The 24,767-nt window shown below is 42.2% G+C and overlaps 1 protein-coding gene across 1 annotated transcript in view; it reads left to right on the forward strand.

The window, feature by feature from the left end:
- fam20ca (FAM20C golgi associated secretory pathway kinase a) overlaps positions 1-24,487 on the forward strand; it is a 50,761-nt gene extending 26,274 nt beyond the window's left edge. The window contains exons 4-10 of the mRNA XM_079456215.1: positions 11,079-11,171; positions 13,678-13,793; positions 16,418-16,598; positions 16,869-16,978; positions 17,256-17,337; positions 18,530-18,589; positions 21,979-24,487. Of these exons, the coding sequence (XP_079312341.1) occupies positions 11,079-11,171; positions 13,678-13,793; positions 16,418-16,598; positions 16,869-16,978; positions 17,256-17,337; positions 18,530-18,589; positions 21,979-22,240 (904 nt within the window). The 3' untranslated portion in view covers positions 22,241-24,487. The remainder of the gene's footprint in view (positions 1-11,078; positions 11,172-13,677; positions 13,794-16,417; positions 16,599-16,868; positions 16,979-17,255; positions 17,338-18,529; positions 18,590-21,978) is intronic.
- Positions 24,488-24,767: the final 280 nt, after the last annotated feature.

Here is a 24,767-nt window from a genome sequence, read left to right on the forward strand (position 1 = left end):
ATTTAAGAAAAAATGCTTTAAAGATTAGAATGTAAAGTTAGCCCTCGGGTAGAAGAGCGCGCACCGTTCTTTACACCCAATCTCAGCTGCTGTCAAGCGCCCAGATGAGTTTCTTGCAGATCCTGCAATTTCACAAGGTGCACCAGCACAGTCCTCCATCAATCCCTGCGACGGCGCTCTGCATGCTAAAAGACAGCAGCTCGATATACAAGACCGCGAGGCTTGATAAACACCAAATGATTTCGTGTGCTGGGAAAGACACAGGAAAAGTGCTCAAGATCGGAATTAAGAAGCTGGAAGTGGTTGGGCAAGTCATCTTTAATGCTCCCACCACTGCTCTCTCTCGGCTTCTGTCTGGCAGGGAGAAACACTCGGTGGGGAAATTCACTAAGGACGAATTGCACATGCTGATGGCGCAATTTATTTACAAACGCAGTCTGTGTTGTTTCAGCAGTCGATTCGCTAAAGGAATTATGCAAATTGAACGTAGTGGCACAAACGCGCCCACAAAAGCAGAATGCAGTTTCCATGCCACAGTTGTGGGTTGGCACAAAACACACAAACATTTATTTGACATTAAATTAGTTAGTGAAAGTGTTTGCACTAAAGTATCGTGTTGTGAAGGGTTGCGTGTGTTCAGGTATATATTTTAACAAACAAAAAATGGACAAACACAGGTTTAATTGAAAGCAGAAAATGTCCATATTTGACCCCACAACCCTGCATTTTTACAGTGTACCAAAGCTGGTTGTTTGCCCTGGAAATAGCTCTAAACCACAATCCACCGCCTCTCACCATCCCCCCTTTAACACCCCATCCATCCTTCTGTTCTTCCTCTGAAGGCATGAAGGATTGAAGCTTTGGACTGGAGCTCTCGGGATGAGAATTTTTCTCCATCTCCGCTGCCCATTATTCTGGTAAATCTGGGCTCAGCACGAACAAGGACGAATGACCAGCCCTCGGCGCTCTTAAACCTTGATTGAGGTTTCATTATCTGGCGCTGCTGTAATGGCTCGTTTGTATGTCCCTCCGATGGCCTGTCGCCCCTCCACGACTGACAATGCACATCCATTAACTCTCGAGCCCCTTTTGTCATGTCTGTGCTGGGTTGTTGAGTTGAGCGCGGCTTTGTTGTTGGAGTGTAGAGCGATAAAGGGAATCTCTACACAGATATGTCGTACATATTTGAAATGTGGCTTTCTTGATGTTTCACTACCCATAGAAAAAATGCTCAGATGTTGCACTTTCATAGCTCAGGACATTTGATGCATTTCTCAGATGTTTCTACACAAATGTCTTTGAATGAATGAAAATATAAACAAAGTTTTTAAAGTACATTGAAAGCTTTAAAATGAATGTGGATGTTCATATTAAAATCGTATTATTAGCATCCTATGATGAATCACTCTCTCTTCTAAGTGAGATTAAGATTTTGTGTGTGAAAGTGAATTTTTCTCGTGAGAAATATCTGAGATGCGGGAGAATTTGCATTTGCTCTCCATTGACTGTAAGTATCTCATTGATGTCTAAATCTCATCTGTGATTCTTCACATGGGAAGTTTATCAAGTTTAATAAACATCCCTTATATCTATACATTTTGTCCAATTGAAGAGTTTGGTTCCAAAATGAGATTATTCTGAGTTATTATGGCTCAAAAACAAAAACTGCAGTTTGATTCAAATAAATTTGACTGCACAAATAAAAAAAACTTTAGTTGAGTGGATCAAACTCTTAAAGGAAAAATGTTTTATCACGTCCTGGTGCTCTTTTACCAGTACGTTTTCATAGCTGTTTATGAACGCAACAACATTATGTTCTCAGTTGTGTGGTGGGTGCGGCTTGTTGTCTGTATTAGCAGCTCAGACTTGCGAAAATGCGGTAGCACTTTAAGCTTGAATTGCTCCAGTGAAAGATTAAGTTTTTTGTAAATTGCATTAAATAAAAGTGTTAATACATATTTTCTGAGCACATCAGAAATAAAACAGTAGGCAACCTGCATAAAGGGTAAATCCCTGTCGGCATGCATTGCAGGTGCTTGTGGTCACCACGCTTGTGTCAGACAGCACAGCTGAAATCTGCTGTTAATATTTACATTCATAAAATGTCACTAACCAAAGAAATGTAATTGAAATAGTAATTTGAGCGCTGTCTGATTGGTTACAGTGAAATGAAGTGTGTTTGTAATGCTGTTACTATATTTCCATTCGTATGTAAAAACAGTGGGTAGATCATTCAGGTGTGCGTATACCTCCTGACCCTCAAAACACCGCCAGCTAAAGGAAGAAGGAATGTGTCACTGTTCCTTTCCAAGAAATCCATTTCAAGACAGGGATTATTAATTATGGAAAGGTCCCCGCTCAAGATATGACGTGCAATATTTCCTCACAGAAGTAAGAGGATCTGCGGTAGCGAAAAGAGATCCTCTGTGGTACAAAGAAACCTTCATAGAATTTGATATTTTCCTGCAAATCTTGTGAACGGGCCGAGGCGAAGCAAAGTGCTGCAGTTGGGCATTGCAGAAAAAGTTGAGGCAATCATTCCTCTTAAGTCTCACAGGATTTAACTGTCTGAATTATTTCTCTTATAGAGTTTCGAAGCCAAATTTCCGATGTCAGATTGCCAAAACCTGTGGTTTTGACATACTGGTATATGATTTGTAAACATAACAGATTGAATTGGCCCACCCTAAAGATGGTTGGCCAATCATAGGTCATTTACATATAGAAGTCTTAAAGGTACAGTACCAACATTCTTTTCAGTTTTATTGTTTCCTCCAATTGTTTATGTACGTTTTTTTATAATCGTCCCATCCATCCCATATGACTTATAAAAACATCTTTCACTTTATGTACGTCAATAGCTTCCAAAATATTGAACTCGTGAAAACGCATAAATACATTTAAATGACTTCAACGGGTTGAGTACTTTGCAAAAGAAACAACATTTTTCGTTTATTTAGTAGAAAATCCCCAAAAGTGCCTAATTTAAATATAGCGACACAACAATAAAACGTGTCATTAGTTCTAGCATGTGTCGTGACTAACTCGACGTGTTCCCGTATTTTAATTTAGACCTTGAATGTGATTGTTTCAAATTCGCTAAATAAGCTCAAAATGTTATATGTTTTCCTCGCACACACCTATTGATCGTTTCACTCCAAAAATGGCTTTTTTAACTTTTATCATGATGGATTCGCTTCTTGGAGCTTCAGTTTGTGATCTACATAGTACATGTATAAAGTGTGAAAAAACTATGTTTGGCTGTAAAAAGTAATCCGTGAGAAAACAAATAGAGAACGTCTGTATTGGGGAGCTATCGCTTTAAGGGTCAGAGCGAGGCAGAAATTGGTCGTGTCAAACTAGGTTATGACTGTTTTGGGTGCCAGAAACATCTGCTCATGTTTTTTTCGTAGGCTTTAGGAGAAAGGTAACACACTAGAAGCAGAATAGGCCGATATCCAGTCTGTTGTTAGTTGAATTCTTTTAGTCCGTCACTGAATTGCAATTAGTGCTCTGAGCCTCGGGGGTCTCAAGTGCTGAGCAGGAGTTTTCTCTGTGCGCTCAGTCGGTTTGGGGGATTTCTCACTGATTCGCAGCTAGCACATCCTCTTTCTCCCTTGTTAATTAAAGAGACCTTGAGAGGCATGTGGTCCATATGTTCTCTCACACCGACACGCCAGCAGAAAACAGGCATATGTCCAAACTTCAAACTCCTCTCAGACAGAATCAGCGGGTCAGAGAGGATGCTGGGAATGTCTAGAGCGGCTCTAACTTACCGCAGCGCAGCCACTTGTTGGTTTGGTTTGTTTACAGTGATTTGTGTACTCCGGATATGACGGTAACATTACAGAAAGGACAAGGAGAGCCGTTTTAAACTAGACTCTTACTCATGTTGGTGACAGAAGGAAACGTCTCAAGACATGCGACGTGCAGCAAACCGACAGAAGCTCGAATCTGTGCTTCATAATGAATCTGTTGCCTGGGGAAAATGTCAATTATATTCTGAGAGAAAAAGTTAAGCATGGCAAGAGAGAGAGAGAGAAATGAAATCGATGTACCGTAATCTTCCTAAGGCACCCTAGGGCAACTCTAATTAAAAGTCACAATGACCCTTAATTCTCTTAACCCTGAAATATAATTACTCCAGCAATTTGCACTGCTTCCAATTATCACATGTATCTTAATGTACAGTGGGCCTACAGTATGTGAAAGGCGTGAAGCAAAGTGTTTGACGTTGGAAATGGCAACGGAAACAACCGGCCGCTTTGTTTCAGCATCCCCGAGTTTAAGTCGATGCCAACCTCATCACCTGTTATTACTCGAAGATCAATTGCTCAGTTTAGTTCAACAACTACCCTTCGTAAGCCCCCCAGAACTTAATTGCATTTCAAAGTTAAATTAGACCCCAAAATCATTGCTGCATTCATTACAAAGACTATGAAAAGCGTCACATTGACTTGCAATCTTATCCAATCCAGTTATTCAAACACATGGCACGCTCCATTCCAAAGGCATTAGTTTCTCATCCGCCTTTCCATTCTGAGCTGCAATTCTTCATGTGTAATGTTCACTATATAATGTGCTTGATATGTAAATGTGTTCTGTTTCACACAATAGCAAATTGCTCTACAAATCATCGTTAATAACAAAATAACTGTTCTTAGACAACAAATGTAATTGAACACGTCATTTATGATAACAAGTCATACCAAATAGTTAATAATTCAAATTTTCTTAAAATGATTTAAGAAATATTCAGTTAAACGTATAGTTAATCATTCTTTTTTTCATAAATCAATTTTTTCATTTGTTTACCATTTGTTTGGTCAAAGCAATGAAACTTTGACACAGGTCAGAACATTTGTTATTTGGGTACACAAAAGAAAAAAAACTAGTTCATGTGAAGAAAACCGGAAGAAAAAATACACGTAATACACTCTGTGAAAGATTTGTTTGTCTGAATTAGGTTAGGAACCTCATAAGCAGATAAAACAGTATAATAATCTTGGTGCTGGCTTATGTAAGTCCTCTGTAAGTCTTTAGAAGGCACTGAACGTTTCTTCCTCACATTTTCAGGTCATTTATTCTGTTGAAGGTTTTCTTTGCTGGGAATGTTTGATCTTCTATCTGGATGATGGTAGACTTCATTGTCTTCCGTAATACTGCCCTGTCTGAAGCCTAAAGCCAATCTCATCTCTAATTCTATGTTGTTCCACTTTTTTACCGTCCACGCTCTTGTCTTTATTCTTATACAGCAGGGGTTCCCAAACATTTCAGCCCACGACCCCCACATTTGGAAATGTGTGTCTGACTTAAACCCTGGTTCATTCAGTGGTGTACAATGTTGTAAATAGAAACAAATCACTCTTTTTTAAACCCTTACAGATGCTTGAATATAGATATATGCTGAATACTGTCAAAAGACTATAATATTTTAGTTCCATTGGCCAGCTGTACTTTGCAGATGGGCAGATTTCATTATCTGTGAGTCTGAAGGAGAGAATGCTCATGACCTGCTGAAAGAATGAACCCTTGACCCACTGCAGCTCTGACAGTAACACAGGTGACAGAGTTTAAGCAGGTGGCACTGATATTTTAATACGGGTGGTAATAGAGCAGGGCAGAATGAGAGAATGAAGGTGCGAGAGGTCATACGGCTGAAGCTCTGCTTGTCTTTCTGTACATGTTGGAGACCTCTCCGGCTAAATTAGACCATCTGGACGTGGCGAAGCGTGTCGCATTTTGCTCTACGTGTGCCGGCCTGCTTTGATCGCAAATGTGTATTGACAGACGTGTAAGGCTCAGACGGGAGATATTTGCTGGTGAAATTGGCCAATCCAGTAACTGACAGCTGTCACTGTGCCTTTAATGTACTGTTAAAGGGGTGCTATTATGTCTATTTTGAAATCTTCATTACAGTATGTTTTTTTGTGTGCTCAACAATAGGTTGATTTTCATACAACGCTTTATATCTCACATATTTTACCTGTATTCTACACTGCTGTCTCAAGTCTCAGAAAACAGGCCGTTGAGTTTCTGGATCTATGAAGTTCCTCCTTCTGAAACGCTTTGATTAGTCAAGTTGACCAAGTCTGTCATGATAGGTCATCCACTTAAAGCATTCCTCATTACCATATCCGTGTCCCAGAGAGCAGGCTTCATGTACGTTTCAGGGTTTGTGATGTCAATAACCCAGGAAGACGCTCGTTGTAGTCCCAACAAGATATTTGTAGTCCTTAAAACGCGATTTCTGAACAAATTTCCCAGTTTGCTGTGAACTTGACTCCAGATGTTGTTTATGCTCAAACAGCTACATTATGGCTTACTAAAGTTAATAATCCCATTAGACCACTCCCTTAATAGTCTCACGTTTTTGGTGGATATTGTCGTGGTTCTCGAGTGGTGAGACAAGGACAGAGGACCCAGGTGCAGACAGGGGGTAAGGGGTTAACAGATAATTTAATAAATAATAAAACAAAGACCCACGTGGGGGTAACATAACAAAACATGGATACATGACAGGACTAGGACTAACTACACTGAAACAAAACTTAAATTAACACTTTGACATAAACTACACATGACTAAACTGACATAATACAGGAACTCACCACACAAACCACAATGAACCAGCACAAGACAGAAGACACAAGGGCATTAAATAAGGGACCAAATCAAGATAGGGACAGGTGTAGGGCAATAAACAATAATCAGGTTACGAGAGGATGGGAACAGAGACGAGACCAGAGAGAGTGTATGGGAGACCATAACAATAATTGCCTCTCTCCACATTAAACATGAGGTTCTGTCATGATCCTGCCACTAAACAAAGAGAAACATGACATGATGCGTCAGAATCATGACAGATATGACCAATCCCTTTTTTTGTCCAGCGCCTTGCTCCTACTTTTTACGGTTCAATCAAACTGTTGATAGAGGATTTCAAGTCCAATCCAGTATATTTGTTCTTGTTCAATGTCTTGTTTCACTCTGAAATGCAGCACAATACAGAAGTAAAATGAGTTGCAAATTGTGTTGAATTGAATCTGCACTGATGTCATTTCATGCGTTTGTGCTTTTCACCACACAATCTCAAGGCTGTTTGTATTTGTTTTACGAGGTGAGGAATAAAAACTTAACTTCAAAAAGTATCTAATGCTCAAAAACATTCTTCACAATTGTAAGCAACTGTCTGGAAAATACATAGATTTGATGAAACATGTTTTTCTTACTGAATGATGAATAATTTAACTTTGATCTGTTTGCCGAAGTCAATATCATTTATGATTCAATAGTCTTTTTAGTTTTTCTTGACATCTAATAACAGAAAGAATTATGTATTCAGTTGTTTAGTGTGTTCTGTTCACACCTCATTGGACTTTTTGGTTCTCATAAAGCAGAGGTAACACAGAGTCTCATTAATCTTGAACACCTATATAGGTGTATTTAATATTTGTAACCTTCAAAGAGTTTTAGTTTGATCACATTTATAAAAGACAGATACAGCTGTACGGTTATTTCCGAAAACAGCGAGCCCTGAACGCATGCAGAGGGGCGGAACTACAGCACTAGCACACAATACATCATCACATTATCCCTTCATAACTGTTGATTCACAATAAGTTTTTGTTGTTTACATTATGCACGTATGTGCCGATTGTCAGCAATACACAGACATGACCTCAGCATGCAGTTCATGCATATTTTAGCGCTGGGACCATCTATCAGTTTCAAACCATCTATCCAGCGTTACATCCACCGTTTGTATAACATTCATCACTGAAATGCCGTGAACACACAGCCAAGCTTCCGTAACCCGAACAATGCACATTGATGGGCGCTCTCTTTCTCTCGCCGGTTGACGTGTGCATGTGCTTTCTAGGAGAATTGTCCAATAAGTGAAAGTGCCCTATTTGTTAGTTATGGTGAACCATACCTGAAATGTAACCTCTGCATTTAACCCATCCAGAGAGTAGTGAACACACGCACAGCAAGTTGTGAACACACGTACACCCGGAGCAGTGGGCAGCTAACACTGCAGCGCCCGGGGAGCAAGTAGGGGTAAGGTGCCTCGCTCAAGGGCAGCTCAGTCGTTACCTGCCGGCCCTGAGGATCGAACTGGCAACTTTCTGGTCACGAGTCCGACTCTCTAACCATTAGGCCACGACTGCCCTGTCCCCTGATATAAGGGACTAAGAACCTGACTAATTTTTTTGACAAGATGACCATGTTCAGCATGAGAAGCCAGCACGTTCAACAGTGTAAAGAAGAGTCAGAATGCATGAAATAGAGTGGTAAAGTAAAAATGAACACACGCATAACTATTACTGCAGTGGTCTGGCTGGAAATATGATGGTTTCATGTGGGGAACATATGAAAATGTACAGCGGATGAAAAATGTACGGACTTACCAGTACGGCAGAACACGACACGTCCAGAAAGCTTTTAATCTGATTACTGTTCTGATGATGTACACCGCACGCTATAAAAAAGAGACGGATTCAGGTGGCTGGCTTGATGTTTTGTCATCGCTTTCACCATGTGCTGAGTGCTCGACAAAGCCATCTGCCAGAAAGACGAAAGAAGTGATGGGACTTAAATGAGTTTTAATATCTCTGAGGGAACATCAATTAGACCGGCCTGCTCTTCCTTAACGTGCAGTCCGTGTAGCGATACAGTACGTTGGATGTCAGATGTGTCACAGAATTATGTCATTGAAGTATCTCAGCAGGCCAGCGTTTAACTCCAAGGTGACCTCGCTTTGTTTACCTGCGCCTACGGGGACTCATACAGCCATTTTGAGCGACGTGTATTGCCGCGGCTCTCGCGCTGCTCTGCAAACAACAAACACGCAGGCTGTCTCCTGCTTTTATTGGCAATGAGATTTATATCAAGATAATTGATCTTCCTGTTCTCTCACGGAAAAAAAGCACATTAATATGGCACAACCACTGAGCGATCCACCCGTCAGCCCCTGGAGCACAATGAGCTGTCACATGTCAAACCGGCAGGACTTCTTCCCAGACTGGAGGCTGCGCGCAGGGTCAGGGTGACCGTGGCAACCGTCCTGCCAATCACAGCTCAGTAAGAGGTAACAGCCGAGAAGAGCTCCAGGCGCTTTTTAGCCACGGCACATATTATTTCAGAAACATTTGAACAAATGTCCTGTGCTTGTCCGTTATGGGACGTTTAGGCGTTGTGACAATATGGAGGGTAGGACATTCATTTTGCACGAATTGAGTCACTTTCTGTTGTTTTTACTAGATGTGTTTACTAGATATTCATAAAGGTTTCATGTCATCTACACAGCAGTATGTTCTTGTGTCAGTGCTGTGGTCGTGTGGATCTGACATGTGCTGTGCTTACATGTGGTACAAACATAAATTCAATTTGTCCGTTTCAGATCTCCATTCTCCATTTCATGCCTAATATTTTAGACTCTGTATGGCACCATCTATGTATGAATCACAATTTTTTATTACTGTAGTACAGTAATGTTAACAGTAAACAGCCTAGACAGACAAATTGCTGACACTGTATCATTTGTTGGACTTCCTGATAATTTTACATTATAAAACAAAATAGTTTGAACAGTGTCTACCCTATTGAATAAAAATCTATATTTTTCATTCTGAGCCATTCCCTGTACATCACTGTATCGCACGCCCTCTTGTGGATTATGGCATTATATCTATTTATTTATCATAACATTTGTTTTTCTTTTGATTCTATATCAACAAAAACTGATACAAAATAAATATACAGTAAATATCTATTAATAAACTGCTGTCTGATTCGGGAGAGTCACATCTCCAGAGGAAGTTTCCTGGATCAGCAGCACTACATTTTAGGCTCTGTCTGGCAAATAAAAATCCATTATTTCCCTTTTTAACTAGGAAATGTAGTAAACCACAATAATTGCGGAGTGTGATTTCAGAGAGGAAAGCTTTGCTTTGTCCCTCACATGAAAATATATCAAACGTCTTTTCCATTAGTGTTTTGACAGTGGAGAGGAAGGCACTTAGAGCTAATGGCTGGATGAAAATGCCAATGTTTGCGCCTAAATAGATAATATAACAAAATAGAATGTTAGGTCTGGAGAGATTGAAGGTTTTGGAGATGAGAGGGAACTTCCTAAAAAACCCTTAGATGAAATGGAAGTGAGATTAAATGGAAAGGATCTGCTATGGTTCGTCAGAGCATCTCAACGATGTCTCAAACTGTCAAGAATTTTCCATCCTCAAACATTTTTCCATCAGATTAAGATCCACAGTCTGTTCTTTTCTAAGAATTTCGGAAGTAACCTTAAAAAGACCAATGCTAACTGAGATTAGCCATGAGCAGAAACCCTGGATTGCTAATCTGATATACACCTCTGTTTCATGGGCTCGTGATGTAATTATTCCAGGAAAGATCTTACACTTCTTTTGGGGAACACCCATGTCCATGAGTTACCATGAGTGATATCACTGTTTATTGCATGTCTGGATTCTAGGGTTTTTTGTCTGAGCCTGTCCGTCTAAGTCTTGTAAGCTGTCTGTCTCGTGAAGCGAAAACATGCACCTGCAGGTTGTTTCCTGCCAAAATCTGTTGTGTACGCACACACACACGCATCTTATGTAGCTGATCCAGCCTTGCAGAAGTTGGCACGCTGTCCGTTTCCGTGTCCTGTACCTGAATCATCTTGGGTTCGATTCCCAGGAAAAGCACACTTAAAATGAATACCTTATAAGCACAGTTGTGTTCCTGTAGATTTAATGGTAGAGGTTTGTCATAGCAACACAAAGGTCACGGGTTCGATCGCACATGCTAATGATAAATGCTGTTTAGAGAATTCATAAGGTGTCTGCTAAAGAAGTAAGATATAAAATGTAATGTACAAAAGTGTCTACCAAATATAGAAACACTGTTTAGGTTTCTGAAAGAGGTTTGGAGGTTCTTATAGAAATAGTAGTTTTTTTCGCATGCTGTTTGTAAATATTTTCTAGCATGCCATTATAAATGTAGCTGTGATAGTACGAGCATCTCAGGGTCTAACAAGCAGTCCCATCTAACATCCATCTTCCTTTCTCTCGTAGACAAACCAGGGAGCAAGAAACACCTCCAGACTTCTTCTACTTCTCCGACTTTGAGCGACACAACGCAGAGATCGCTGCATTTCATCTTGACAGGTAAGACTAAAACACCTGCAGAGAGAGAGAGAGAGAGAGAGAGAGAGAGAGTTATGTGTGTGTATTTATTTCCACTTAGATCTGACTATATTTGACTGTTCCAGAGACGCCCACTATGCTAACCTGAATAACAATGAACCCATATAACCTTAAGCATTGCCAATAATGTGTGCTTTTGCTTCCTTACATAGTTTACTTGGTCTTTATCTTTGTTTGACAGAAGTGTTTGGACTTTGGAGGTGTTTTACGGATGGCAGATCTTAGACTTTGGAATGAGAGTCTGACATTAAAGTTGAATAAGATGCAGTTTTGGCCCAGACTTTACTGATGTCATTGTCATTAGCTTTACTGGTAAATTTAATTTAACAGATCCTGTTTGAACACAGCATGAATAATACCAATAAATATGTTCTTTCACATTTTCGGTATGCTAAGTTGACGCATTACCAGTAAATTACCGGTATGATGCAGTGTGTAAACATAGAAAAAGATGCTCGGTATGAACATATACCAGATCAGAAAAAACCAAGGGAAGAATTGTTTTGGGCAAATCCTAACATTCAGACACAGATGACGCGTTTACTCCGTGCTGTTTATGTACGTAAGTGAAAGAATAATAAAATGAATAATATTTACAATCTGTTAGCCTGCATCCGTTTATTGACAGCGAACTGTATCCCAATTCAACCACTCCGTGGGTTTTTAAGAAATTCGCTCAGAGATCTTTACTTGGGTTTCCCCAGTTATTTGACCCAAACACCTGTTGTGGCCTGACACTGGTCTCCAGTGGACGAGAGCTCTGTGATGTCAAACCGACCGAGGATATCCTCGCCGCTCCCCGCACGTCCCTCAAGATTTTTAGACAACGGCCTGGAAAGCGCTTTCGAGGTGATACACCTTACAGTTACCCCGAGGTAACAAGGTGCATGAGAGAGCAGTGAGAATTCAGGAGAAACTCTCCGTTGACTTTAAGACGCCCCACAGAGAGCAGCTTTGTGCCGCTAATTGAGCTTGCGAGACCCACTTCATTTCCCCAAGAACCTTTTTTGTCTTCTCTAAGGCGCCTGTCATGTCCATTACGTATTTTAGTGAGAACAGGACAATGTGCAGTTTGATATGCCAATTTCTGTTGGCACAGCGATAAAGCTGGAGAAAGGACGCTCGCCGGTGAAATATTATACTGATGTCTTATTTGCGAGCGCATGCGGAAACAATTGATTTTTACAAGAAACACTGCGCTACTAAATTCAATCTCAATACAGACCACTTTTATTTCTCGCTGTGTTGTTGCTTTATTTCCACAAACAGCTGACAGAATGTTCCTAGAATGCTGAGCGTCCACACTGGGCTCTTTGTCACTAGCGGCCAGAGTGACTTTGCGCCCTGAGTAGTTTTATCTCAAGTCTTGGGTTTCTGTCTCTCAAGGGCCTGGAGCCAATCTGTCTCTAGAGGTTTAATCTTGCAAACAGTCACACCACACGATGTGGGCTTTTCTTCGAAACAGACCACTGCTATCACAAAGCGCATGAGGTGAACACACACATCCTGGTCTGAATTTGATAAAAGACGTGCTGTTTGATTTCAGTTTGTTGCCTGAATTTAAACATTGAATAAAGGTGTCAAATGAGATGTAGAATTCAATTCAGGTTTACAATAAAAGCTATTTTAAATTCCTAGAAAATCATATACATTACATTTCTTCATGTCAATTTAAAAAAATGGTTAAATAGACCCAAAATGTTTTTTATTTATTCAAATATATGAAGAGTTTGTTTCCGAAATGAGATAGCTCTGTTTTTTCATATGTTTTTAACGTCTTTAAGTTAGCTGTAGTTTTTGTTGTTGTTATTATGGCTTGAATCAAAACAAACCAAGTGCAGTTTGATTGATATTAATTGGAATGCAAAACAAAAAACATGATTTTTGAATCATTTTAATCTCATTGTTGAAATAAACTCTTCAAAGGAACCGTCCATTTAACAGGAAATGTCTATGTATAACCTGCAATTTGATGTTTCAAACAGAGATGGCAGTATAGACGCAAAAGATATGGATGTAATACGCTTTATTTTTGTTTGACAATAGACTGTTTTTCATTGAATTGCAATTTAGTAAATTCCTCCCCAGAATTGATTTTGTGGAAGCACAAGACATTTGAAGGCAGTGAGGATGGAGGGGAGGGCATATGTGACCAGAAGATTAAACACCAATCAAAGTGTCTTTAAACATCAATAAGGATCACTTATGCAGGTGTTGTACAGTCAAAGTGTGCGCTCAGCTGTGGAGCGCAGGTGATTTTTGAGAAAACACTCATTATCCAGACACTATTCTGTTTGTTTTCTTAATTGCTTTCTTCCTCTGTATTGAATGTGACAGAAGATTGAATGTCTGGTGTTGCTGCATCTTGTGAAAAGTGTGACGTGTGGATAAAAGGAGATTTTGAGAAACCATCCGATGAAACATGACAGATGAATAATTGCCGCTGTCATTTGTTTGTTGTGCACAGAATCTTGGATTTCCGGAGAGTTCCACCCGTGGCCGGCCGCTTGGTGAACATGACACGGGAGATCCGAGACGTGACCCGTGACAAAAAGCTCTGGCGGACATTCTTCATATCCCCAGGTATGACTCCCTTTTCGAGACCTTTTCTTCTATCCCATCAGGCCATGCTTTCAATCTCTAAGGTGGTGATTCTCACGCATATAATGTCAAGCACAAAACGTGCGACTTCACAATTCACAAACTTCTACAGCGCAATACAAGTATGGCAAAACTTTAGACTGTAGTAAGACACTAGTCAGTATTGGCACACGGTACCTTGTGTATACCTCGACCCCACAGCCTCCATTAATGTGTACTTGGCTGTGTCCAAAATAGCTCCCATTCCCTAAAATACTGCACTATTTGAGAGGCATCCATGTGTAGTGGAAATCATTGAGTGCACTCGTTCAATCCCATGACGCATCACAAAAGTGTCCGAATTCACTTACTTGGTTTCATTCGCTTGCTCAAGTGGACTATATTAGTGAAGAAATGTAGGAAGTAAGGATTTAGGATTTCGGTTTCTATGTTGCATCAAAGTGTTAGCATCTAGCTAATTATGTAAAATTATATCTTTAAACAAGACACAGTTTGTTTATTACGAGCCAAAATGTGTAAAAATATTTGTGACTAGCAGGGACGGACCAGAGCCGTAAGTGACCTGTGTGATAACCAGCCTCAGCTGCGCGTGCACCGGTCTCGCATCTCTCATAGAGGAGCTCTGAAAGCATAAGTGTGGAGCGACAACAGGGAAGGGCGAAAGAGGACAAGGCCTGGATAATATGTCATGTTTTAATATGCTTGTGTGGCCGGCAGTCGCCCGTGAGGGAGCTTTGTTTTGTTGTTTGTTTATTTTATTAAAAGTCTGTTTTATGTTCGCCGGTTCCCGCCTCCTTCCTTCCTTATCTTGAACTTAAAATGCCGGCAGCTCCCTCACACTCGACTGCCGGCCACACAAACATAATAAAACATAACATATCATCCAGGCCTGTTCTCTCTCGCCCTTCCCTGTTTACACTCCTCTCTTTTGCTTTCGGAGCTTCTCCATGAGAGATGCGAGACCGGTGCATGCGCAGCTGACGCTCTTTATCACTCCTGTCGCGCCGCTCCCTCACGCTCCCGCCCTGCTCACCACAAAACAAGTTTTTTCAATAATTAATATTGTGTAATTAAACAAAACTAACCTAATGATGGAATTCATATATTCGTTACTTACTGTAGCATAGCATACTTATTATGACTTTTAAGGTTATTTCATTTAAAAACTGGTGTGGTCGATTCGGATCCACATTTAGAACAAAATCAATAGAGAAGTGTCACAAACAACTCGGGGGCTGTTGCTATTATTAGCCCATAAGGAGGCCAGCACATGCGGCCGGATGCATCCACAGACAGCACATGACGCCCAAACAAGCGTCTAGGCTAATTACAGCCTTTAATTAGCGAGCACCAAGCATGCAATAAAACACGTGCAGAAAGTTTGGCAACGAAATGATCCACATTTAGATGATGTAAGCATTGGGATAAGGCACATAGATTGGCCATATTCACTCTCTGCAGGGCTATCATTAGCATCCTGCCTCCACATTTCATGACAAATGTGTTTTTCTGGGAACGAGTGAAAGGGCTTCTCTTCCCCCTGGGGGTGGTGTCAGGAAACATTGGTAAAAGGCGTTATACATAATGATTCATCATTGGCTAAACAGCAGTGAATCTGCTTTTTAGTTTGCTGGCAACCTTCAGAATGGCACATCTGGATCTTAGGTTGTGAATCGGTATATCGTGGGCACGGTTCTGTAAAAAATCTTTGCTGCCTTAAAGTGAAAATAAACAAAATAAACATGCTGTCATCATTTACTCACCCTCTTGTCATTTCAAACCTGTATGAATTTCTTTCTTCTGCAGAACACAAAAGAAGATATTTTGAGGAAAGTTGGCAACCGAACAGCACTGGCCCCCGTTCACCTTTACTATACGGACACACAACCAACGCACGTGAATGGGGTTAACCACATTCTTCAAAATATCTTCTTTTGTGCTCTGCGGAAGAAAGAAAATCATACAAGTTTGAAATGACAAGAGTTACCCTAAATTATGAAAATAATCAATACATTTCTTTAAAGAAGGAAATAATTTCTTAAATCACTTTAAGTTTTTAAGTACAACGATTTACAAGTCAAGTTAAATCAACTCAATTTCAAGTTATGTCTACTGGGCAAAACTGAGCTAAAATGACTTGTAAAGCCAAGTTGATTGTAGTTGAAAACAGAAGCTAGCAAATTATTTCTACAGTTAGGGGCTAGAACTGTACATACAAAAGAGATGGAAAGGTGGTTAAAGATCTGGGAGGTTAACCTGTAGGTTTCCGGTTCAAATTCCGGAATGGCAACGTATTAGCTACATCCATTGTGTCCTTGAACAAGACACCATACTCCAGGTTACTCCAGAAGGAATATCCCAGGAGTTTGTGTACCGTAGCATACTTTGGATAAAAGCATTAGCCAAATGTCTACTTACTGAGAACAAAAACCAGAACAAGTGGAGCTAAACTACAAGAAATAACAATGTTTCCACTCCAGAGACGATTGACCCCAATAAGCGTCACCTCTGACCTTCTTATCAGATCTCTCTCTCACCGGTGGTCCACTTTCAGACCCAAAGGGCTGTTTCCCACTTTCCCAAAACCTCTTTCTTTTCTGTTGCAGCCAACAACATCTGTTTCTACGGCGAGTGCTCTTACTACTGCTCCACAGAACATGCCCTGTGTGGGAAGCCCGACCAGATCGAGGGCTCCCTGGCTGCGTTTCTTCCTGACTTGGCACTAGCGAAGCGCAAGACCTGGAGGAACCCTTGGCGCCGTTCCTACCACAAACGCAAGAAAGCCGAGTAAGCTCTTTTTCTTCGCTTTATCTCAGGTCTCTACGCACCACCCCATATCTTCATTAAACTACAGTCTGGCCTTGTCAGCAAAAAAAGACTGCTGCAGTTCTCCCTTACACTCAGAGAAACCCTATCTGTGCAGTAAAACAATGACCCACGCTGTTTTAGACGGCATGTGCGCTCCAGCGTTCCCAAGAAAGGTTATATTGTATTTGTCAAAAGGGGGCAAAATGAAGTGCATATTCAAGGTAAAACACGTTTCTCTCTCATGGTTAGGTGGGAAGTGGACCCGGATTATTGCGATGAAGTCAAGCAGATTCCACCCTATGACAAAGGAACACGTCTTCTGGACATCATTGACATGACTATTTTTGACTTTTTGATGGGTAAGACTTAAAATCGTTACTAAAAAGTGCTCATTGAGATTCTTAAGATAGACCAAGTGCCCCACCACACACAATGGCTATAATCTGCTGTTCCATTATATGCCATTAACGCATATTTTTCATGCTTAACGCATTTATTATCCGTCATTGTTTTCTCATGGGATGCTTTGGCTTTTCATTTCCACACATTGTGTAGGTTTTCAGATACTAGTTTATTTCTTTCATTTGATCTGGTGTCTTTCCATCACTCACTTTTTTTTCTCTTTCAACTGTACAGGAAACATGGATCGCCATCATTATGAAACTTTCGAGAAGTTTGGAAACGAAACCTTCATCATTCATTTTGACAATGGCAGGGGGTAAAGTCATTTTTATAATCTTTTATAATATAGTTCTCTTTGTCCTAAACAACTTGTTTCTTAAAGCTTCATATGACTCCACAGGTACTTCTCTTTTTCTCTGAAACCATGGAAACAGAGAGTTTCTATCTTAAAAGCGGTGAATATGTAGATTTGGTGAAGGCCAGAGTTATGCAGTACAGTAGCAGTGAGCTGTAATGTGTGTGCGTTAAAGGGTTTACAGTGGTGGGTCGCACAGGACTTTTATTCACTTGATCATCGCTTTGTACACCTGGGGCCTGGATTCACAAAACATTCTTAAAGGCATACACTAGTCCACCCAAAAATGAAAAGGAAAATAACATTACATTTTAAATGATTTAAGGTGACATTGAATACTTGATCAGAGCTAAATGACTTGATTTAAAGTAGAATTAAACCCTTTGAAAAAAGATTGACCAGCCAAATATACCAGCTGGTACGTATATCCCACAATAATGAAATGTTACACGCGTAGTCTGTGAAACATCGACATATCTTCCCATTAGCGGCATTTGTCAACCGGATACATCATCATAGAAATTGCGGCTTAAGTATCTTCATCTTCTCGAGCTCAGTGAACTTCATGAGGACAAGGGACTTCGCCACCACACTATCTTGTAGCATCGACCCGTTTAATCGACAAGCTGGTGTTATAACCAACAGACTTTTCCGTTCATTTAACTTCTTCACACGGACTTGTGTGTTGGTAGTGCACATTCGATGACCAAACACTGGGTGCGGTGCAGGGAGTGCTCATGGGAGTTGTAGTTTCATAGTGTCACGTTGCTTAGTTAATGATGACAGAATTTTTTAGGGCATGAATATATTTTTCTTAAATTTGAATTTAAGTTGCATTAGCATTAGCAACAGCATATGCACTCCGTCAGAGCATTTGACACAGTAACTTGAAATGACATTAATATAACTCATATGTTATAAACTATTACTATTCATTTGATGTTTAGGAAAGACTTTAAGGCACAGTTCCCCAAAAATACAAAATTCTGGCACCATTCTGTCAATCACCCTAATGTCATTTAAAACCTGTAAATGAAAGAACTTTTGAGAAATGTCTCAGTGCTTTGGAAGACAATGGGTTCAGTGTTGTTTAGGTATTTCAGCCAATGACTACTGTAGATGAATCTAATACTGTTTGTTTGCATCCCCTCAGATTTGGCAAACATTCTCATGATGAAATGTCCATCCTGGTCCCTTTGACTCAGTGCTGCAGGTGACATGTTTCTTCTTGAATCAAAGCAATACACTGCCATTTGTCACGAAATGGCTTAGGACAGAACCCAGATGCAGGAAGACGAAGGGTTAACGTAAACAAACTTTTATTAAATGAAACATCCACAATGGGAAAAACATGAACCAAAAAACAAGGCAAACAAACACCTCCCACGAGGAGGAGAAAACAAGGGTATTAGGAAAAATGAACTAATAACTATACAAACTGGAACAACATGTAATCCAATGACGGCCATCAGCATTGGGCATAGAGACAATAGACAATAGATAAAGACAATGCACCAACACTGAACAGAGAAAAAACTGAGACCATATAAAGGGAGACACTAACGAGGAGTGATTACATGGGGAGAGTGGTGACAGCTGATGGGAATGAAACCCTAACGAGGTGAATTACAAAACAGACGATGGGAATGAAACCCTAATAAAATCACAGGAGATAGGAGGGTGGGGCTGAGAGACATAACAGGAAGACACGTGGCATTAAGTAACAACATAAAGCCACATGTCTCCACACATAACACAACAGAAACCCGAAAGACGTGGCAATGTCATGACTCTGCCCAGGGAGCTAGAAAGCTCGAGACAGGAAGGACAGAGTCCTAACATTACCCCCGCCCCCAGAAACGCCCCATGGCGTCTCAAGGGAGAAACTTCAGCGGGCCAAAACACCAAAGCACAAAGACAAACACCACAAGCACAACACAGAACAAACTAAGGGGAACATAAGGGAGGCTATGAAGGGGTTCGGGTGGGTCAACAAAAACAACAAACATGGGAGGGGGGGTGGGGGAATGGGAGGCCAAACCTTGGGGACACCAGGAAAGGGTGGGACAGGTTGAGGAGACTTGAAACAACCGGACGAGACCGGCGGGGACTTGAAACAACCGGACGAGACCGGCGGGGACTCGAAACAATCAGAAGAGACCGGCGGGGACTTGAAACAACCGGACGAGACCGGCGGGGACTTGAAACAACCGGACGAGACCGGCGGGGACTTGAAACAACCGGACGAGACCGGCGGGGACTTGAAACAACCGGACGAGACCGGTGGGGACTTGAAACAACCGGACGAGACCGGCGGGGACTTGAAAAGGCTAGGGAGAGGTGTGTGTCCAAGGGGGAAAAAAGTTTGAGGTGATGCTGGCCGGAGAACTGGCTGAGGCACCGGCTGGAAGTCCGCCTGCGGAAGGACAGGTCTGGATGCCTGCGGATGGGCAGGTCTGGACGCCTGCTGATGGGCAGGTCCTGAAGCCTGCTGATGGGCAGGTCCTGAAGCCTGCTGATGGGCAGGTCCTGAAGCCTGCGGATGGGCAGGTCCTGAAGCCTGCGGAAGGGCAGGTCCTGATGCCTGCGGAAGGGCAGGTCCTGATGCCTGCGGAAGGGCAGGTCCTGATGCCTGCGGAAGGGCAGGTCCTGATGCCTGCGGAAGGGCAGGTCCTGATGCCTGCGGAAGGGCAGGTCCTGATGCCTGCGGAAGGGCAGGTCCTGATGCCTGCGGAAGGGCAGGTCCTGATGCCTGCGGAAGGGCAGGTCCTGATGCCTGCGGAAGGGCAGGTCCTGATGCCTGCGGAAGGGCAGGTCCTGACGCCTGCTGAGAGGCAGGTCCTGACGCCTGCTGAGAGGCAGGTCCTGACGCCTGCTGAGAGGCAGGTCCTGACGCCTGCTGAGAGGCAGGTCCTGACGCCTGCTGAGAGGCAGGTCCTGACGCCTGCTGAGAGGCAGGTCCTGACGCCTGCTGAGAGGCAGGTCCTGACGCCTGCGGAGAGGCAGGTCTGGACGCCTGCTGGATCGCTGGCTGTGAACCCGGCTGGAGAACCGGCAGGAGCGCCGGCTGGGCTGGGTTACGTGCCCCCCTCCGTTGCCTCTTCCTCTTCTGCCGAGCCAATCTCCTGGTAGTCGGCTGGAGGAAGGAGGTGAAGGACGGGGCTGGCTCCGCGTTGGAGGCCTCCGAAGAGGACCCCCAGGACTCTCTCCTTCCACGCTTGCCCTGAAGACTGGTAGGTGGTGAAGAGGTTGCAGGGTCCGAGGCTGATGGTGCGGTGGTGGTCACCACCCCAAGCTCCCGGGTATGATCCTCGGGGATGGGGCCCAACGGAGAAGACAACCTCGGACAGACGGAGACACTGGGCTCCGGTCGGCTCATGGCGAACTGGAGCACACCCTCGAAGCCAAGCGGTCTCAGCCTCCTCATCTCCGCAGGCGATAGGGGGACCCTCAGTCCGCTGTTGAATGCCGCCGTCACCTCTTCCTCCCCGAAGAGCTCCTCCACTGCGGCTTCCAGGAACCTGTCCAGGTACTCGTCCCGGTCCAAGTTCCCCTGGCGAATGCTGGAGAGGGGACCAGGCTGGCGAGGCCTTGCAGGGAAAATCGCCGCCTGCTGGGTTCTTATGGGTTGGTGCATTCTGTCACGAAATGGCTTAGGACAGAACCCAGATGCAGGAAGACGAAGGGTTAACGTAAACAAACTTTTATTAAATGAAACATCCACAATGGGAAAAACATGAACCAAAAAACAAGGCAAACAAACACCTCCCACGAGGAGGAGAAAACAAGGGTATTAGGAAAAATGAACTAATAACTATACAAACTGGAACAACATGTAATCCAATGACGGCCATCAGCATTGGGCATAGAGACAATAGACAATAGATAAAGACAATGCACCAACACTGAACAGAGAAAAAACTGAGACCATATAAAGGGAGACACTAACGAGGAGTGATTACATGGGGAGAGTGGTGACAGCTGATGGGAATGAAACCCTAACGAGGTGAATTACAAAACAGACGATGGGAATGAAACCCTAATAAAATCACAGGAGATAGGAGGGTGGGGCTGAGAGACATAACAGGAAGACACGTGGCATTAAGTAACAACATAAAGCCACATGTCTCCACACATAACACAACAGAAACCCGAAAGACGTGGCAATGTCATGACTCTGCCCAGGGAGCTAGAAAGCTCGAGACAGGAAGGACAGAGTCCTAACACCATTGCAGAGAAACCCTGCAGAGCTGTTCTTCAGCACAGCATTTAATCTTGGTATCTGCTACCAACATCCACATTTCCTATCGTCAAATGTTTTAGCCGGAACAACCCATGCAGCGCTAAATATGTCCGCACTGTAATTCCACTAGGTACTAAAAGTTGCAATAGTGATGATAAAATATGCAGGTCTTAAGACAGTGCTTATAAATGAAATCTAAAGTATATGCATTATCAATAAAGTTGTTGCAACAGAAAGGTCAAAGGTCAAACCGTACACAGAGTGAGACATTTTGAGACTCATACATTTTTATTTGTCAAACCGTAGATATCAATTTGGATGCCTAAAGTGTTTTACCGATTACTGTTCTCTGTTTTCAGAGTCAAGAAGTCAACGTACCTCCGTCTGCAGCTGTTGGCTAAAGAAGAGTACCAGCTGAGTTCTGTGATGGAGGAATCTCTGCTGCAGGACCAACTGGCGGCCATCCTCATCAGACCCCACCTGGAGGCCATGGACCGCCGCCTGCGTCTGGTGCTCAATGCACTGGCCGACTGCGTTGAAAAAGAAGGTTTCTCATCCGTGGTTGAGGAAGACCTGGACGGACACCCCTACTCGCACCTCCCCCAGGGTCACGGGAGGTAGTGAGGCCTGAACGTCCGCCCTTGATGGGCCGAACCTTCGCCATGAGCCTTCAGCCCTACTGAGGCTTGTGATTGTGTCACTCTGAATTCAGTGAATTCCAAGACTAGCCACCAATGCCTCGGTGGACCTCTGCCACCCTTCCTGTGTGTTGATGTGCTATACGGAGGGACAGAGACGCGGCTATGCGTGTGTCATTGGAGGAATGCTGGGAAAACAAAGCTGTTTACTTTTATTCTTATCTGGCGAGGGCCAGAACTATAGAATGTACATTTTGTCGCATCCGGGTTGTTTGACAAGCTCAAATTATTTATCACATTTGCGTATTTATCCCCCAAGAGTCAATGGGTGTTTAGAGGAAATCATCTGGGTAGAGAGACCAAAGATGGATCAAACAAATAGATGACACTAATCTATGTATCTAAAGTTGAGATTCTTGGAAAAGCACGCAATATTATTTTCTGTTAGCTCTTTAACAAAAGGGCACATGCAAGCTTTTATGGCAGTACTGCGGTACTAGTACTATCCCGTGCCAGGACGCCTCGACACCCTGTACGTTCACAATTTAATGTAATTTGCCACCGACATCAAAAAGCCATCGTCTGAAATGCATATTGTGCAATCAAGGCGTTGTGTCAGATTCTGCACTTTTGTCGTGTCATTTGGGGTAATTCAGAGGTGAAGTGCATGCTTCATTTGAGGGTATTCAGTGGTGAAGCAGGCGTTTTATAAGGACCCGATGGAGAATCACAGAATGATGCTGATTGGCCGTTCGGGCATCTTGTGCCAGCGGTGTTTCCCGACTCAGACGCCATGCTGAATACACCTGCTCTCTCCTTAAGGACGGTCGGATGCTGGCGAGGGTTGGTAACGTTAGTCGTACTTTACGCTGCACTTATCGTCGGTCTCATCTGTTATTTCTGTGCTTGATTATGGAGTACAGACCGGAGGGAAAGAAACAAACCAATGAGATTTGATGAAGCAACGGCAGCGCGTCTTAACCACCATGAAACATAAAGCCCTTTCTTGTAAATCTGTCGTTTTTGTTCAAGCCACCTGCAACATGGGTGAGGACATATCATTGGTCGTTTAGTTGATCCAAAACTATGTTGCATATAATTCTATTCTGCGTTTCATTGAAAGTCAGATGTGGGATGTTTCTGTATGAAGTCTCTGACATCTGACCAGGAGAGCTTCAGCTGTGCAGGTTTTTCATTGTTAACAACTAAGAAGGCAAATTGGGGGAGATGAATAATGCTGGTGCACAATTATAAACAGAGAGATATTTTAAGATAAAATCCATAACTTACAGTTATTGAGCAAGTATGTAAGAAATCAGTGTTGAACACAGTCTTATATCCCTGGTGTACGACAGCAAGTTCTAAATAAGCATTTATAATTGGAGCTTCTGGTTAACATTTGACCATAAAAAAATTATAAATATGAAATGCATTTAGATTTTTGCATTCATTGTGGGCAGACATGATATCATTACCTTTCTACAACTTTACTGTTTTGCTTAATTTTTACCACTTGTCACATGTACTTTTGCACCATTTAAAACATGCTTTCAGCTCAAATTTATTTTAAATCATGTAAACTATGGCCAAAAAGGCAAAAGTGCCTTTTAACTTTCAATAGCAGAGGTGACTGCCCATCCAGCATCATTCACACACACACTCATATAATTCTATCTTACAAGACATACGTTGGTCTCTGTCCCAAATGAAACTTCTTTAAAGTCCATTCATCTCATGTAAGAGTGTACGTTGCTTTTTATTACCAATAAGTACATTTGTGAGGCAATATTGTGGGTTTATTTTTGAATGTATATTTTTGCTTTAAATGAAGTCCCTGTTCCTTCCAGACATGTGTAGATGATGCTCTGTGTAAAGTATACAGCTGAATCTTTGAGACGTGTGTTCGGTGTTTAACCCCAGTGCCTGTGCAATGCTTGGGAAACTTGAATGTTTTGGGATTATTCACAAACTGACCTTTTAGCAGCCCATGGGCCTGGACTCAAGGGATTATGGGATCCTCAAGGCTATTAGCCAAACAGACTCAACCCCCCGCGCTCCCCCCGTCAGTGTGTATGTGTAGATATCTATAAATATGGTACGTTGATACAGGAAGTTGGTTTTGTTTGGAGCGAAAATATGTTTTTCTTTTCTCTCTTAGGCATTGTACTGTGACCACCTGTTTGCGAAATCATAAAAGTGTGCAATAAATGAAGCTACCTTGGTGAACTTTTCTATGTGTTGAAATGCAAATCGAAATTGTGAGTGATCATGAATATGTTTTGGTTTCAGGTCAAAGTAGAATTGTCAGCTTCTTTCTCGGTTTCTAAAAGGAATGTCACGCACTCGCATAGAAATAGACAAGGCCTTTAAGAAATGTGAACTTATATTTATTTATTTCTAGAGTTGTGATAGGCCTACTTGAGAAAAAATTACATTTAGTTATGCAAATGTATATGAGATCAAGGATCAGTACACCGCCTCGTGTATTATTGCTAACTGTTCTGCCAATT

Source organism: Barbatula barbatula, assembly GCF_947034865.1.
Source record: "Barbatula barbatula genome assembly, chromosome: 5".
NCBI classification, from domain to species: Eukaryota; Metazoa; Chordata; class Actinopteri; order Cypriniformes; family Nemacheilidae; genus Barbatula; species Barbatula barbatula.